This window comes from Helianthus annuus, chromosome 13, assembly GCF_002127325.2.
Source record: "Helianthus annuus cultivar XRQ/B chromosome 13, HanXRQr2.0-SUNRISE, whole genome shotgun sequence".
Lineage (NCBI taxonomy): Eukaryota > Viridiplantae > Streptophyta > Magnoliopsida > Asterales > Asteraceae > Helianthus > Helianthus annuus.
The window spans coordinates 1,607,315-1,624,014 of record NC_035445.2 but is presented as its reverse complement, the minus strand read 5'-3'; the positions used below and the strand labels follow the sequence as shown (position 1 = coordinate 1,624,014).

The window sequence follows — 16,700 nt, the reverse complement described above, 5'->3', positions numbered from 1 at the left end:
AATATATAAAAATTACGTAAGATAAATAACATGTATAATAAAAATAAGTAACAACCCGAACTAAAATAACCCTGGGCCGGTACCGGTATTACGTTTCAAACCGGTATACCGGATTTTACCGCCGGTACAAACCTTATGCCGTTTCACTTATTTACCGGGGCATTCCATACCGGATTTACATTTGGAAACGGTAATACCGATATAACCGGCCGGTATTTACCGGTTTTAAAACATTGATAATTGTGTTATACGGTTTTTGTAGTTCTCAACATAATCGCATCCGAATAACTTAAAAGATAAATACTTTTACCATAACAAAATTCAACAAATTCGTACCATTAACGTTCAAGCCCAGCTGGGAGAAGGTACGAGGTGGCTGATCGTCCAGCCAGGGACGGCCAGAACCCGATATTTCGAAGGGCACATTATTTAAAAAAACCCGATATGTATATGTAAATTTTTTTAATAGGGTATATCCATACAAACACCAACATAAGCCAGCTTACAAAACTATGCTTATGGTTTAGATTAGTTATTAGCCCATTAACATTAGGTTTAAACCTTTAGTGAACCCAATACCCAATTTCGTTAAGGCCTAAGGACACGTTTTTCGAGCTCAAACATGGTACATGAATTCTTAGAACCGGTCCTGTGTCCAGCTTCCCAAGCCTATATATATTTAAAGTTTATATTTTAAGGTGTAGAGATCATGTACAAGACACAATTCCCAAATGAAGCATACGCAAAAAGGAGAGAGTGACAAGTGTTTTTTTAATACGTTATAACGAGCATTTCCCCTTTGATTTTCAAACAACCGGTATTCAAAATTACTTAAGGAGTATTCAAAATCATGTATTTTTTTTAATATTAACTTATGAAAAAAGTTATTACTTTTTGAAAATCAAAGAAAGAAGGAGTTCAAATGATAAAAAACGAATACCATTTCTCTATATGTGTCTTCAATTGTTTGAAATGAAATTTACCAAAATGTCACATGCCTGATTCTGAACCATTGATCATTACAAATCAAGGGTTGTGACTTGTGAGTGTCTCCTATACTTCGTATGAGAACTGTGTCTAGTTCGGAATCTGCATCCATTTTTTCTACTCACCCCGAGCTTCGGATTTTCAGGGATTCTAAAAAACAACCCTCTTAGGCTAAGGGGTGTGGCTTAACGTCACCCCGCCACATCAGCGATTTTAGCCCCCCGGGCGCTATGGACCACACCGCGGTGGTTAACCCGGGGGGGGGGGCTATGGCCCTTCCACATCAGCCATAGCCCTTCCGCTAGCACCCTAACGAGCGTTAAAGGTGTGTGCAGGTGGGGCCCACCTCTTTTCAACCAATAAAATCTTTTATTTTTTAATGTTGTTTAATAGGGGCTTTAAACTAGTGCATACAAGTTAAAGAGAGTGGCTTTAAAGCCCCATATGACGTGACACCTAGGTGGATCTGATGTGGCGTGATAAAACCCTCTAGGGGCTTTATACCGCACCCTCCAGCCTTATCGCTACGTGTAAGTTACGCATCAAATGTTGTACATTATTTTAAATCGATGAATCTGAACTCTGAAGTGTGGTCTATGACAACAACACAGTCAAAAAGGGGAAGACGACTTTTATACAACTCTGTATTTAACCAGGCCCCTCAACATATCTAGAGAGAGAATTTCAGTGTGAAGACAAACTTCTAGAGAGAGAGAGAATAAACTAAAAAAAAAGAGTCAAACCCTTTAATCTTGTTCTTCAGAATCAATTTCGTCAATCAAAATCACATTTTCAATTCAACCCAATTCGCAAAATAAAACCCCTTTGTTATGTTAAACAATTGTTGAAAAATTTGTTGAATAATGGGTGGGGTGTGTACCGGTGGGACGATGAAGCGGAGCACGGTGGCGGAGTACGACGGCAGTTACAGGGGTAGTTTGGGGAATTCAGGGAAGTTGAAGAGTTTTGGTCATGATGATTCAGGTTTATCTTCTTCTTCATATACTACACATGATGATGATGATGATAATGTTTATAGTAGGAGGATGCCATCTTATGATTCTGGTGAATTGTTTTTCTCAATTTCAAGAGAATTGAAACCCTCTACCCCTGCTAGGGTTAGTAAGGTATGGTGTCAAGATCTTGTAAATTTATTTAAAGTTTCAATTTTTAGTATTATGATAAGATGATCTGTTGGTGTCATTATACATGTATTTAAGGGAATTGGAATTTAGGATCTTGTTTTTTTTTTTTTTTTTTTATTGTTTCATAATTTTTTTTTTTAATAAGAAAGTACAAAATTAAGTTGCACTACCTTTTCGGATAGCAAAATAAAGTCTTTTAAAAACTACGTGTCTATGGATCTTGGGGTCGTAACATTAGTATGCATGACCCGTTTGACTCGACTAAGTAGCTCCACAGCCTCTCTGGTGCAAAGAAACCAAGAGTATCAAAAGCAAATGGTATAAACACTTGGTTTGTGTGCAAAGACACCAAAAGTATCAAAAGCAAATGGTATAAACACGTGTTTTGTTTATCAAATACTGGGTTAGAAACCCGTTTATTACAAGGGCTGAATATAAAATATTTAATAGTTAGTAATGAAGATTTAGGAATGAGTTAATTACTGTTTTCGTCCCTGTGGTTTGTTTAGTCCACTAGTTTAAAAATTGCGATTTCAGTCCCTGGAGTTTCATTTTCGTAACCATTTCAGTCCCTGTACTTAACAGAATAAATGGATTGAAATGGTTACGAAAGTGAAACCACAGGGACTGAAATGGTTACGAAAGTGAAACCACAGGGACTGAAATCGCAATTTTTAAACTAATGGACTGAAATAGTGATTTTTGACAAACCACAGGGACGAAAACAGTAATTAACTCTTTAGGAATTATAAAACTATATTTTAAAGATAAGATATGACTGAAATTACGTATAAAGAGAAGCGGAAAAAAGAATCTTGGGCTCTTAGAATTTTGTTATTTCATTATCTAACTAGTATTAAGCCCCTGCGTTGCAGCGGTTGTTGTAAAACTGTGTCAAGTAGTACCAATGCTATACCACTGTCAGCGACCACCAGCACCGAAAAAGCTCGTAAAAACAAATTAAATAAAAATGAAAAAATAACGTCGAGCGAAAAGCAGACGTAAAATCTTTGACTCACGAACGCTCGTTGCAGAGAAATTAAACCGAAACAAAACATAGAAAAAAAATAACTAAAGTCAATCCAGGACCCGCGCGTTGATCGAACTTGTTAAACGGAGAAAAATAGATGTGCTGCGATAGGCCAATCAAACGGAAAAAAATATACGAAAAAAAATGTTGAACCTCACATGCACGCTGCAGTGTATTAACTCACAAAATTTAGAACGAAATGAAAAACTTGGGAAAGATGATAAGTATAGTGGACCAAAATTGAAAATAAAAAAGGGTTGGTATTAAATTGCAAAAGAAGAAAAACTTTTGGTTAAAAGTAAAAAACAGAGGGTCTAAATTGCAAAATTGAATTTATTTATTAATTTTAGATAAAGATAAGGATAAAAATAAATGATATCTATATATTAGTTATTAATATTAATATTAAAAGAAATTTATTAAATAATTATAAATAAAATTTATGAGGTTGAAGGAGAGTATGCCATGTGTCATTATTTGGAGTCTTTTATTATAAGTTAGATTTATCAAATGTTACATTTTGTATTTTGTTAGGCACCTCATGTGAGCACATTTCTTGGGAAAGCTGGTAGTGTAGGTCTTGAAGTACTTGACACATTAGGCAGTAGCATGTCAAATTTGAATGCTAACAGTGGATTTGTGTCTAATATGGCTTCAAGAGGAAATAAAGTATCTATTTTAGCGTTTGAAGTAGCCAATACCGTTGTTAAAGGGTCCAATTTGATGCAATCCCTTTCCGAAGAAAACATCCAGATCCTTAAAAAGGAAATTTTGCATTCGGAAGGGGTCCAACTTTTAGTCTCTACGGACACGAAAGAGTTGTTACGTATTGCAGCTTCTGATAAGAGGTTTTTTTTTTTTTTTTTTTTTTTTTTTTTTTTTCTCTCACTTGTTATTCATAGTTGTCGATAGCGACCATAGCGGTCGCTATAGCGCGCTTTATGGCGATGCGACTATTTGTTGCTATGTTGGTTATGGCGATGAATAGCGAGCTTAGCGACAGTTTGGGTTTTTTTTTTTTTTTTTGATGTTAATATCAATTAGATATAGCTATAAAATAGCTGGATTTATAGGTTTTTGTTAAATATACATGTAAAATATCATATATACAAGGGTATTTTGATGTAATATACATATAAAAAATTTCAAAATTCTTTTTCTAGTGTAATCGCTATTTATAAAATAGCCGTCGCTATTTGTCGCTATTCGCTACGTAGCCTAGCCATGCCTTGTTGCTATTTGCCATCGACAACTATGTTGTTATTCAAATTAAAGCGCTTTTTTATACTCGTTTTTGTAATACGGTTTGTTCTGTTTTAGGGAGGAACTTGAGGTTTTCTCCAGAGAGGTTGTACGGTTTGGAAATATGTGCAAAGATCCACAATGGCATAATCTGGATCGTTTCTTTTCTAGGTATATATGACAATGAATAATATCCTTATATTTATGATATTGGAACTGCATTCTGATTGATTATGGATCAGATTGGACTCGGATCTGGTATCAAACAAACAGCTTAGAGAGGATGCGGAATTCACTATGCAAGAACTCATCAATCTTGCTCAGTATACATCTGTAAGTTACTTGCACCTAGTGTTTCTATTTGTAACCAGATCATGCACATGTATACTATTATATTACTCGCAAATGTTACATAAATATATAAAGAGTAAAATGCCATTTTCGTCCCTGAGGTTTGCCCAGTTTTGTGACTTTCGTCCAAAGGTTTGTTTTTCCGCATCTGGATCCAAAAGGTTTGAAATCTTGCCATTTTCATCTGGCTCGTGAACTCCATCTATTTTTCTCTGGTAAGTTAGGGGTATTTCCGTCGTTTTTGTTAAATTAAAGGGCAATTCGGTCTTTTTCACCTTATGTACAAGCATTTAGCATAATGTACAAGTATTCAAATGACCGAATTGCCCTTTAAGTTAACAAAAGAGACGAGAATACCCCTGACATCATACTTATTAAAGGTGCGAGGCGCACTCAGGGCGAATTGTTGGGCCCGGGGCCTTATTTGCACCTAGGCGCGCCGGCACTCGCTTTAATAACTATGACATGAACCATAGTTATTAAAGGCGCGAGGCACACTCAGGGTGATTTGTTGGGCTCGGGGCCTTGTTTGCGCCTAGGCGCGCTTGAGCGCTCGCTTTAATAACTATGCCCGACATAACAGAGAAAAATGGATGGAGTTAACGAGCCGGATGAAAATGGCAAGATTTTAAACCTTTTGGATCCAAATGCAGAAAACAAACCTTTGGATGAAAGTCGCAAAACTGGCCAAACCTCAGGGACGAAAATGGCATTTTACTCATATATAAAAGATACTAATACCTTTTCTTGCTACAGGAATTATATCATGAGTATCATGCTTTAGATAGATTTGAACAGGATTATAGACGTAAGATTGAGGAAGTAGAAGCCTTACATCTTCCTCGCAAAGGTACGACACATAATTTCTTTACGTCGAAGTTTCTGATTGCTTCTTGCCCTTTTGAATTCTAGTTGACATATGCTTTTCTTTCCATTAGGAGAGAGTCTCACAATTTTACTTAGTGATGTAAAGCATCAAAGAAAACTCGTGCGGAACTTGAAAAAGAAATCCCTTTGGTCTAAAAGTTTAGAAGAGGTACGTTTTCCAAATTACATTTTTACTCTTCATCTATATATATATAGGTAAAGAGTACTGTACAATATTGCTTATTGTACATTACGTACGCTTCAATCTCAGCCGTCAGATCATCTTCCCGCATTTTAAAATCGCATGTTTTTTTTATAACAATTTCGCATGTGATAATTTTTGATGAATTCGCATGTTTTTTTTACCAATTTCGCATGTGATAATTTTGATGAAATAGCATGTTGTTTTTTTTATAACAATTTCGCATGTGATAATTTTTGATGAATTCGCATGTTGTTTTTTGTACCAATTTCGCATGTGATAATTTTGATGAAATAGCATGTTGTTTTTTTGTAACAATTTCGCATGTAGTAATTTTGATGAATTCGCATGTTAAAAAACCAACATGCGAAATTGTTACAAGAAAACAACATGCGAATTCAATGCGGGAAGATGATCGGACGGCTGAGATTGTAGCGTACGTAATGTACGATAAGGGCATTTGTATGATAACCGGCCTCTATATATATATATATATAGGGTTAGGTTAACGCAAATGCCCTTATCGTACATTACGTACGTTACAATCTCAGCCGTCCGATCATCTTCTCGCATTGAATTCGCATGTTGTTTTTTACCACATGCGAAATTGAAAAAAAAAACATGCTATTTCATCAAAATTATCACATGCGAAATTGGTACAAAAAACAACATGCGAATTCATCAAAAATTATCACATGCGAAATTGTTATAAAAAAAAACAACATGCTATTTCATCAAAATTATCACATGCGAAATTGGTACAAAAAAACAACATGCGAATTCATCAAAAATTATCACATGCGAAATTGTTATAAAAAAAACAACATGCGATTTTAAAATGCGGGAAGATGATCTGACGGCTGAGATTGAAGCGTGCGTAATGTACGATAAGCAATAGCAATATTGTACAGTACTCTTTACCTATATATATATATATATATATGCAAAGAATATTTAAATCTTTATAGCTAAATTGTGTGTTTTGCTATAATATTGAGCAACTATTTTAATCGCTCCTTATATATTTCAGGTTGTGGAGAAGCTTGTAGATATTGTTACCTTCATCCATCAAGAAATAATGGAGGTTTTTGAAGAGAGTGGTATTTAAAACTTATTTAAAAAATATTCGTATCTTAGAATAATTTGGTTTTGCCCTTGTATTATTTTCTAAAATGATAATATGATATAGGGTTATTGGATTTTATCACCCTAAACTATTGCCTATTGGCCGCTGCCACCCCCAACTATCACTTTGACGCCCGCCACCCCCAACTATCACTTTGACGCCCGCCACCCCCAACTTAACACTTAGTGTGTTCTGTCACCATGTCGTTAACTGATGACTAACTTTTGATCATGTTACTATACTTTTGGGAGTGTCCTAAGATCCCTAAAACCTTCCTAAGATCCCTATGACACCCCCAAAAGTATAGTAACAGGATCAAAAGTTAGCGATCAGTTAACGACGTGGTGACAGAACATAATAAGTGTTAAGCTGGGGGGTGACAGACGTCAAAGTGATAGTTGGGGGTGACAGCAGCGGCCAATAGCTAATAGTTTGGGGTGATAAAATCCAATAACCCTATGATATATGACTTCGTTCTTTTTTTCTTTTTAATTTTAGTTCCAAGTTCAATGCATGATGAGAAGGTGTCTCATAAAAAACCCGAGACACTAGGTGCTGCAGGTCTTGCGTTACACTACGCCAATTTAGTCACTCAAATGGACAACATTGTAAGCTAATTTGACTCCGTTTTATTGTTCAACACAATTATTGCAGTTAAATTAATATATATTTGTGTTTAAATAATTATTACAGGCGTCTCGGCCCATCTCGTTGCCTCCTAATATGAGAGATAACTTATATAATGGCTTGCCAGCAAATGTAAAGGCGGCTTTACGTTCACGTGTACAAACACTCGAATCTAAAGAAGTGGTACGCTTTATCTAACTATATGTGTTTATTTATTTTTAATAATTACAGAATATCCCATTACCCGTTCTCAAAGAGAAAATGCATTGTTTCAGATGACGATGCCTCAAATTAAAGCCGAAATGGAAAAAACTCTCCAGTGGCTCGTCCCAGTTGCTACAGATACTACCAAGTATGTTGCTAACAGATATTCTCAATTAGGGCTGCAAACGAACTAAACGTTTAGCGAACAGTTCGGCAGGAAGTTCGTTTGTGTTTGTTCGTTTAATAAATGAACGGAAACGGAGAAGAAAGTTCGTTTGTTTAGTTGAATGAACGGCCATGTTCGTTCATTTATGTTCGTGAACGTTCGGCAACGTGTTCGTTTATGTCCATTTGTGTTCGATAGTTCATTAGTCTTTTTAATTATTATATTATATTTAAGAGTAAATTACGTTTTTGGCCCCTGTGGTTATATCACTTTTACTATATTAGCCCAAAATAAGAATTTTTAACATATCTGCCCCCATGGTCTCTATAACTAACCATTTTGGCCCCTAAGTCTAACCATTTTGGCCCCCATGATCTCTAGACTTAGGGGCCAAAATGGTTAGTTACAGAAACCATAGGGGCAGATATGTTAAAAATTCTTATTTTGGGCTAATATAGTAAAAGTGATATAACCACAGGGGCCAAAAACGTAATTTACTCTATATTTAAATACTTCAAAATTCCGACAAATAAAATGTTTAATAAGTATTAGTTTCCGACAAATAAAATATTTAATAAGTATTAGTGGAGTATATAATCTGTTCATGAACGCTTGTTTGTGCTCGTTTGTTTTCAGTTGTGATAACGAACATTAGTTTGTGTTCATGAACGTTCATTTGCGTTCGATACCTAAAATTAACAAACGAACACGTTCATTTCCTTAACAAAGGAACACGAACAGAAAATCTCGTTCGGTAAGTGTTCATGAACAGTTCGTTAACACATATATTTGCTTAACAAACGAAAACGAACAAGGTCTCGTTCGTGTTGTTCGGTTCGGTTCGTTTGCAGCCCTATTCACAATAATGCTTCAAACGATTCCATCAATGTTACATTGTTACTGATGCTATCTATCTTGTATATATCAGAGCACATCAAGGTTTTGGATGGGTTGGCGAGTGGGCAAACACGGGGTAAACAAATCATTTCAATATCTACTTATTATTTGGTTTCTTTCATCTTTCAGCAGAATGACTTTTTTTTTCTTAATTATTATAATTTTGAGTTAAATGCCACTTTAGTCCCTGTGGTTTGGGCCATTTTGCCAGTTTAGTCCAAATGTTTCATTTTTAACCTGTGGGTCCAAAAAGGTTTCACAGTTGCCATTTTAGTCCACTGGATTAACTTCATCCATTTTTTCTGTTAACAAGAAGGCCAATTCGGTCATTTTATATGGCTGAATTGCCCTTTTAGTTAACAGAATTACATACAAAATGACTGAATTGGTCTTCTCGTTAACAGAAAAAATGGATGAAGTTATCCAAGTGGACTAAAATGGCAACTGTGAAACCTTTTTGGACCCACAGGTTAAAAATGAAACCTTTAGACTAAACTGGCAAAATGGCCCAAACCACAGGGACTAAAATGGCATTTAACTCTATAATTTAAAACAGTAATGAGTTTGGAAAGAAGACAGCAGGGAGTAACAATATTATTCGGCTTCAGACGCTATATCACGCTGATAAACAGAAAATGGACCGATACATTCTTGACTTGATTATATGGCTTCACCGTCTAATAAGCCTAGTCAGATTCCGAGATAAGGTTCCGAAATACGTTCCCTCTCGGTCTCCTACCACCACTAATGGTCCGATCTCAGCAAATGGTAAACTCCAAAGGGTTCAAATCTCGTTGGAAGATAGGAATCTTCTAGAAAAGGTGATGAAACGAAGAATGTTGGTTCCGGGAATAAGCAAAAGTCAAGAGTTTGTGACGGTTAAAAAGAAGAAAGCGACGGTTTTTGCGTCGAGTAGAAGCATGGGAAGCTCTCCCAGAAGGGAAGCAGGGTACGCAAACACTGACATGTTAGATGTATTGGATGGTTTAGGTACAAAATTTTAAGCCGTTGGTACATATTCCGAAGACGGTTGAGTAGCAAGATATGTTGAATGGATTGGGTACAACATTTTGAGCTGTTGCTGCACATCCGAAAGCCATTATTTTGTCGTTATATGTGTATATAGTGAATTGAGTAAACTGCCATTTTGGTCCCTGTGGTTTGGTCACTTTTGCCACTTTAGTCCAAAACTCAAACTTTTTGCATCTGAGGCCCTGTGGTTTCAATTTTATTGCCATTTTAGTCCAAAAATGAAATCGGATCATATTTGTCTTATAAAATCCTGCTATTTTGTCATTTTCTGCAGGGGCAAAATGATCATTTCTTTTTTACAAATAAATACCATATTTTATAAGACAAATATGACCTGATTTGCCACTGTGAAAAATGACAAAATTGAAGGATTTTATAAGAAAAGTATGACTTAATTTATTTTTGGACCAAAATGGCAATAAAACTGAAACCACAGGGACCCAGATGCAAAAGGTTTGAGTTTTGGACTAAAGTGGTAAAAGTGAGCAAACCTCAGGGACCAAAATGGCAGTTTACTCTATTGAATTATAAGAGATTGTTTAAGGTTGTTGAGTAATTTATTTTATTTGTTTTTCTTTTTGTGCACACAAATGATTGAATTCTTATTTCGTTTTCTCAATTATGTTGATCTTCATTGTGTTTGCTTCTGTGGATCCTAATAATGCTGATCTCAGTTTGCATTTTTCCTTTCGGCGGTCTGATTTAACGAAAAAGAAACTGATTTAAAAGTTTGTTTTAGACTCCGGAAAGGTTGAGCCGCCCTGCATGTTATATTAATTTCGTTTCAAAATAAAGGTTCATATAAGAGCATTCTCATCCAAACCACCAAAATCTGTGTAGGGGGTTTTTAAAATATAAGAAGTATAAAAAGTGGTCGTGAGTGGAGGAGAGAGAAAATGTTACTGTTCAATCTGTATATTTGGGGGATATTGTTCACCCCCTATACTTTTTTAATATATATTGAAAGTGGTTGTGAGTGGAGGAGAGAGAAAATGTAATATATATTGAAAAAGAGAGAGAAAAAGTATTTGTTTTTAGTAGAAATATATTGATATAGGAGTTGTTTTTTAGTGGAATGTATGTATATTTTTAGTGGATTGGATGTGAATGCTCTAAGTTTGTTTAAAAAGAATATTACTTTTAAATAATTACGTTTTTCATTCTTTATTTAGTTTCATTTTTATCAGTAAATAACATTAGTTATATACGTTATAATTACATGCATTTTATGGGATAAATTTAAAAAAAAACATATTATTATGAAAAATGCAGTACATAAACAAGAAATGTCGCGCATGTTAACTAATTATAAATTGTTAAATAATTGTTTGCTTGTGCACCGATGTATCTACCTTTTTGTTAACTAATTAGTCAATTTGATTATATTGTTTAGAAAGTTGTAAACTTAAAATTATTTAGCAACTATTATGTAATTAGCTTATTTTTTATTTATAACAAAATACTACACATATTATACACTACGATGGAAGTCATATTTAGGGGTGTAAACAAGCCCAGAGGCTCAAGAGCTACTCGTGATCGGCTCGGTTAAAAACTCGAACGAGCCGAGCCTTAACGAGCCCGAGCTCGAGCCTGAAATAGAGCTCGTTTTGTTATCGAGCTGGAGCCTGAAATACAAAGCTTGTTTAGGCTCATGAGCCTAAACGAGCCCATACAAAATTTTAATTTTTTTTTTATATATAATGTATTAATAATGATGATAGCACTGATGAGCCGAGCTTTGGCATGTTTAAGCTATGTTGAAGTGAGCTCGAGCCGAGCTTTTCGCTCGTTTAAGTTTGTTCTCAAAATAGTTCGAGCCGAGTCGAGCCGAGCTCGAGCTTTGGGTTTTACTCGCGAGCCGAGCTCGAGCTCAAAAAAGTAGGCTCGAACCGAGCCGAGCTCGAGCTCGAGCTTCATAAAAACCTAACGAACCGAGCTCGAGCCTGGTCGAGCTCGGGTTCGGCCCGGCTCGTTTACACCCCTAGTCATATTCATACACTTACTGTGCGTCTTATATGGAAATTACATATTAGTATCCTTTATAAATGTAAAACCCTTTATTAATCAAGACTACATATATGAAAAACCTTTAATATATGCAATTACAAGTTATTATTCTTTATAAAAAAAGCATAAAACTTAATTAACCCTTAGCGAATTAAACCATATGCCAAATTTGCAGCCCAGGTTCCCAGACAGCCCAACCCAAAATTTCATGTCTTATCTCAGTTTCCAGCATATGTATCACCATCTTATAAGATTCTTAAGGTTCTATTACCTCTTCCCTAGTTGTGTCTTTTAAGAAAAGATCAAATGCAATATATAAGAAGAGCTGAACCAAATTCAGAAAAAAAGTTCATATTAATAGCGTGAAGAATTTTGACAATAGACACAAATATTAATTACCTTCGATTGTGACCAGACTCGCAAAACACTTGTCCTCCATCCTTGTCACACTGCCTCCCTTATCCTCTATAGTTTTCTTGTTTGGATTTGTCATGGACCACGGAATAGTTAGGACGAAGGTGTCACATACCATGATTGCTACCTGTTTGTTCACTACATACTTTTTTAATATGTTATGGTACTGATTCTAAACCTTTATTACACACTCAAACATATCTATTTAAAACATACATACTCAAACGCTTTATAAATATAAATGCACAATAACAATATTAAGAAGCACCGAAAGGAAAGCAATTATTTATAGCGGATAAGGAATTCCACAATTACTTGAGTTCTATGCAGCCTCCCTTCCTCTTCCTCTTTTCATCTTCAAAACTCTAACCGCGACTGCAACATATATCTTGTCCATTGCTATCTCAGAATACATGAAAAGTTTACGCCTCCATTGTTTCTTGAAAAACAACACTCCAATAATACCCCAAAAACCCGTTGCAAAGCCACTCATTATGTCCAAGTAAAACCATACCTTCTTTGGCTCATTAGCATTTTTGTATATGTTGTTGCTTGTCGTGTTTTCATGAGGAGAGCATTCCTTTGGCAGTGGTTTACCACAGAGATACGTGTTATCAGAATACATTGATGGATCTGTAAGCGTCTGTAACTGATTTCCCGTTGGAATTTGTCCCGACAAGTTGTTGTGCGACAAATTCAAGTAACTCAGGAAATTTAAAGCTGCTATGCTCAGAGGAATCGTCCCAGTCAACTCATTTGCTGACAAATCGAGAGAAATTAACGACTTCATGTTCCCAATGTTTTTTGGAATACCCCTGCTAAAATGATTATTACACAAATTGAGACCCATCAATGCATCAAGTGTGGTTAGCGCTTCAGGTATTTCTCCAACAAGTTTATTGCTTGAAAGATCTATGTTTGTGACGTATTTCAAGGTGCTTGTATAGTTAAGTGCAACGCCTTTCAGGACTTGCATCATATTACTATAAACAGACAAAGGCAAATAAATAATCATATAGTTGACAGCAGATTTCCCTTTCATGCCACTCAACTCTCCAAAACAATGAGGGATTGATCCTGTTAAGTTGTTGTGTGCCAGATCTAGAATTTGCAGTCCGGATTTGCACAAAGAGTGGGGGATTCGTCCAGTGAAATTATTCTTATGCAATCTTAGAGCACTTAACAAACTCAATTTTTCTCCGATCCAGTTCGGTATGTTTCCTGAGATTTGGTTCTCACCCAAATCCAAGACTGTTAAATTTACAAAATACCCATACTCTCGTGGAAGCTCTCCACTGAAGTTATTGTCATTCAGTTGTAACCATTGCAAGGATGGATAGCCTAAAGGACTCGGTATGACACCAGATAACTTATTTGAACTAAGTAGCATCACCATCAAGGGTAGATTCCATACGCACTTGGGAATTTTCCCAGACAACCTATTTCTAGAAAGATCAAGAATTTCCAGATATGTTCTTCTGCACAATCGACTTGGAATCAACCCGCTAAAATGGTTATTTTGCAAAAATAATTCTCCATAAAATTCATATCTACCGTCATATACAGAAGGAAGGTTAGACAAAGGACCAGTGAGTTTATTGTAAGAGAGATCTAAGGCACTTATAACGGGCATGAGGCGCAACCATGTGGGAAGAGGTCCGGATATGCTAGCATTCGACAGCACTAACATCTCAAGATTCATTTGAGTTCGAAGCCATTGTGGAAATTTATCTCCAATCTTGCAAGAACCAAGTTGAATGACTTTTAACTGGAATGGAGGTATCCACTCATGTGAGATATTGAAAAGCAATTCATTATTAGAATTTGCATCTAAATACTTTAACAACGAGAGGTTAGCAAAATGGTCTTCCGAAACCACTCCTTGTATAAAGTTATTAGAGACATCTAACACATTGAGTTTGGTGAGTTTCCCAATTGAATTTGGAATGGTCCCGTTTAACAAATTTGAAGATAGTGAAAACACTCTTAATGAAGTGAGTCTTCCTAGAAATACTGGGATAGGACCTGTAAAACGGTTTGAGTTCAAAAATATTTCTGTTAAGGCTGTTAGTCTTCCCAATGATTTCGGAATAGAACCGTTCAACTGATTATGATTAAGTCGAAGTTTGGAGAGTTGGCTATGGAAATTTGGGATAGGGCTGATCAATTGATTACCAGAGAGGTATAATTCTTGTAATGATCTTAAATTTCTCAGAGCTTCAGGGATTGCACCTGTGAGTGCATTTAAAGATAGATCTAAGCTTCTTAAATTGGTCAATCTTCCGAGAGATTCTGGAATTGAAGAGTTTAATGCATTCCGATCTAAATACAGAATCTCCAATGCATATTGAGAGCACTTGGATGCATTAGTTGATGGGCTAATCATTTCTCCTTCAAGATAATTGTGTGAAACAATCAATTCTTTGAGGTGACACTGCCTCCAGATTCCAACATCCTCAATCTGCCTAAACTTATTATAAGAAATATCAAGCTTAAGAAGGTTAGGCATGACAGGAACTGATGAATTCAAAATGTTCCACGAAATGTCAAGAGACATCAGAGAACTCATGTTTGCTAAAACATATGGAAATCCACCTTCAATTTCATTACGGCTAAGATCGAGGTGTTGCATGCTAGAATGTGTACTGAAATTAAGATTAGCGGGAGAAAGATTGACCTTTTGGAGCCCACAACGTGACAAACGCATATCTAATAGAGAAGGTATCATGTTCAACAAGTTTCCAAAGCTCCATGCCATACTAACATCATTCTCCGAAAGATCAAGGAACGCCAAGGATGTCATGTTCAGAAATAAGCCTGGGAGTTGTCCTCTGAAACCATTTCCACTAAGATCCAGGTGTCTGATGCTAGCAAGATCTCTACTGGTATTAAGATGATGAGATCCAAGATGAGCCACAGATAGTCCACACCTGGACAAACTTACTTTCAATAATGAAGGAATCATGTAAAGTAAGTTGTCGAGGTTTTGTGTTCTACTAAGATCCACTCCACTCAAGTCAAGATGCTCGAGTTTTGGAAGGCCAGAAATCCATGACATATCATGTGACAGCAGGTATTCTTGTGGTGTACCGAGATCAAGAACCTTCAAATTGGAAAGGTTTCCAATTTGATGAGGGATATTACCGGTGAAACCTGCATCAGAGAGATTGAGATACCTTAGCTGTCTAAAGGATCCGATGAACTCTGGAATTTGGCTTTGTTGAAAATCATTCCCGCTCAAGTCTAGATGTTTTAGATTCACCAACTCTGTCAAACAAGTGTTCAGCTCATCACCTTCTAAGTAGTAGTCCCTATCACCATATTAATAGTCTTTCAAACCCAACGCGTATGGTCGATCAATTAGGTAGTAGTCTTCCTTTACATTACTTCTGAGTTGAAGGCTGACAACCCTTCCGGTGGCATCATCACAGCCGACTCTTTCCCAGCTACAACAGTCATTGCCAACCCCCCATGATGAAAGCATTCCATGGTCATCTTTGATGCTGCGTTTGAACTTGAGAAGAGCTAGTCTCTCTTTTTCAGAACAAGAAGGTGCTGTTTGATTTCCACCACCCAACCATTTTTGTGACGCTGTCATTGAAAAAACACATATCATGAAAACGAGACGGATTCCCAAACCCCAACGAGTATTCCCCATGTTTCAACCCCAAATGACTTGTAGAAAAAGATGGTGAAATGAAAAAATTGGTTATGTTATGATCATGAAGAAACTAGTTCATTTATAAATCCCTCCTTGATTTTAGGCCTTGACTGACAAAAAAACCATGGTTGACCTGAAGTCTTCCCACTACGTGTTATATAAGTTTATGCTAACTTATCTAAGTGGTCATGGTATGCAACTACATAGTAATTTCCTAATGGGTCCATAAGTCCTATGCTAGCATGTTCTCTTTAAAAATTCAACAACTAATTAGGATGTATAAAAGAAAAGATATGATTTCGACATTACAAGGGTTTAACACATTATACAAGTTCAAATCTGTTGTTAAGAAAGTAGAATACCTGTGTGTATTATTTACCATCACATATTTACAATTTGCATTTATTTTTTATGACAAGGTAATTAGATTTTAATCAAAGGATTGGAAAACCCATGTTTTACCCAAACTAGCAGTGGAGAAGAGAATGGGTTCAATACAATTGTTTAATGGCATAGACTATTCACACACCAAGGCTGTTATATATACGCCGCGTATATATAACATCCCTATTTTTATATAAGAATTATAGGTTTGGTTAGATTTATTAACCACTAGTAACTAGTAACTATTTTATTTTAATATAAATATTCAACTCAAATAGTTTTAACCACTATTTTATATAATTGGTTGAAATATTATTCTAAATTAATTGGCCTGTATATGAGTGCCCTTTCCAAT

At 35.9% G+C, this 16,700-nt stretch overlaps 2 protein-coding genes across 3 annotated transcripts; one reads left to right on the top strand and one right to left on the bottom strand.

The window, feature by feature from the left end:
- The first annotated feature begins 1,650 nt into the window (after positions 1-1,650).
- Positions 1,651-10,498, top strand: LOC110899532 (protein PSK SIMULATOR 2-like). 2 transcript variants are annotated; one of them, XM_035981498.1, is made up of 12 exons: positions 1,651-1,971; positions 3,697-4,010; positions 4,483-4,575; positions 4,647-4,737; positions 5,512-5,605; positions 5,694-5,791; positions 6,855-6,924; positions 7,449-7,558; positions 7,644-7,760; positions 7,853-7,929; positions 8,876-8,920; positions 9,401-10,498. In XM_035981498.1, the coding sequence occupies exons 1-12, from the start codon at positions 1,960-1,962 to the stop codon at positions 9,846-9,848; spliced, it is 1,569 nt and encodes a 522-aa protein (XP_035837391.1). In that variant the 5' UTR covers positions 1,651-1,959; the 3' UTR covers positions 9,849-10,498. The 2 variants fall into 2 exon arrangements, with proteins under 2 accessions (XP_035837391.1, XP_035837390.1); XM_035981497.1 differs by having other exon boundaries at positions 1,651-2,114; positions 9,401-10,455.
- Positions 10,499-12,622: 2,124 nt separating this feature from the next.
- LOC110899544 (receptor-like protein EIX2) lies at positions 12,623-15,958 on the bottom strand. Its single transcript, XM_022146430.1, has 2 exons — positions 15,688-15,958; positions 12,623-15,567 (listed from the first exon to the last, which is right to left on the bottom strand). Exons 1-2 carry the CDS (start codon positions 15,956-15,958, stop codon positions 12,623-12,625), a joined length of 3,216 nt encoding a protein of 1,071 aa, XP_022002122.1.
- Positions 15,959-16,700: the final 742 nt, after the last annotated feature.

Bases quoted from the DNA above. Each gene is read 5' to 3' on its own strand.
- LOC110899544 (XM_022146430.1), bottom strand. From the start codon at position 15,958: ATGGGGAATACTCGTTGGGGTTTGGGAATCCGTCTCGTTTTCATGATA. The intron at 15,568-15,687 runs GTAATGTAAAGG...CTTGTTTGACAG, and splicing joins TGTCAGCCTTCAACTCAGAA to AGTTGGTGAATCTAAAACAT.
- LOC110899532 (XM_035981497.1), top strand. From the start codon at position 1,851: ATGGGTGGGGTGTGTACCGGTGGGACGATGAAGCGGAGCACGGTGGCG. The intron at 2,115-3,696 runs GTATGGTGTCAA...GTATTTTGTTAG, and splicing joins CCCCTGCTAGGGTTAGTAAG to GCACCTCATGTGAGCACATT. The intron at 7,930-8,875 runs GTATGTTGCTAA...TGTATATATCAG, and splicing joins GTTGCTACAGATACTACCAA to AGCACATCAAGGTTTTGGAT.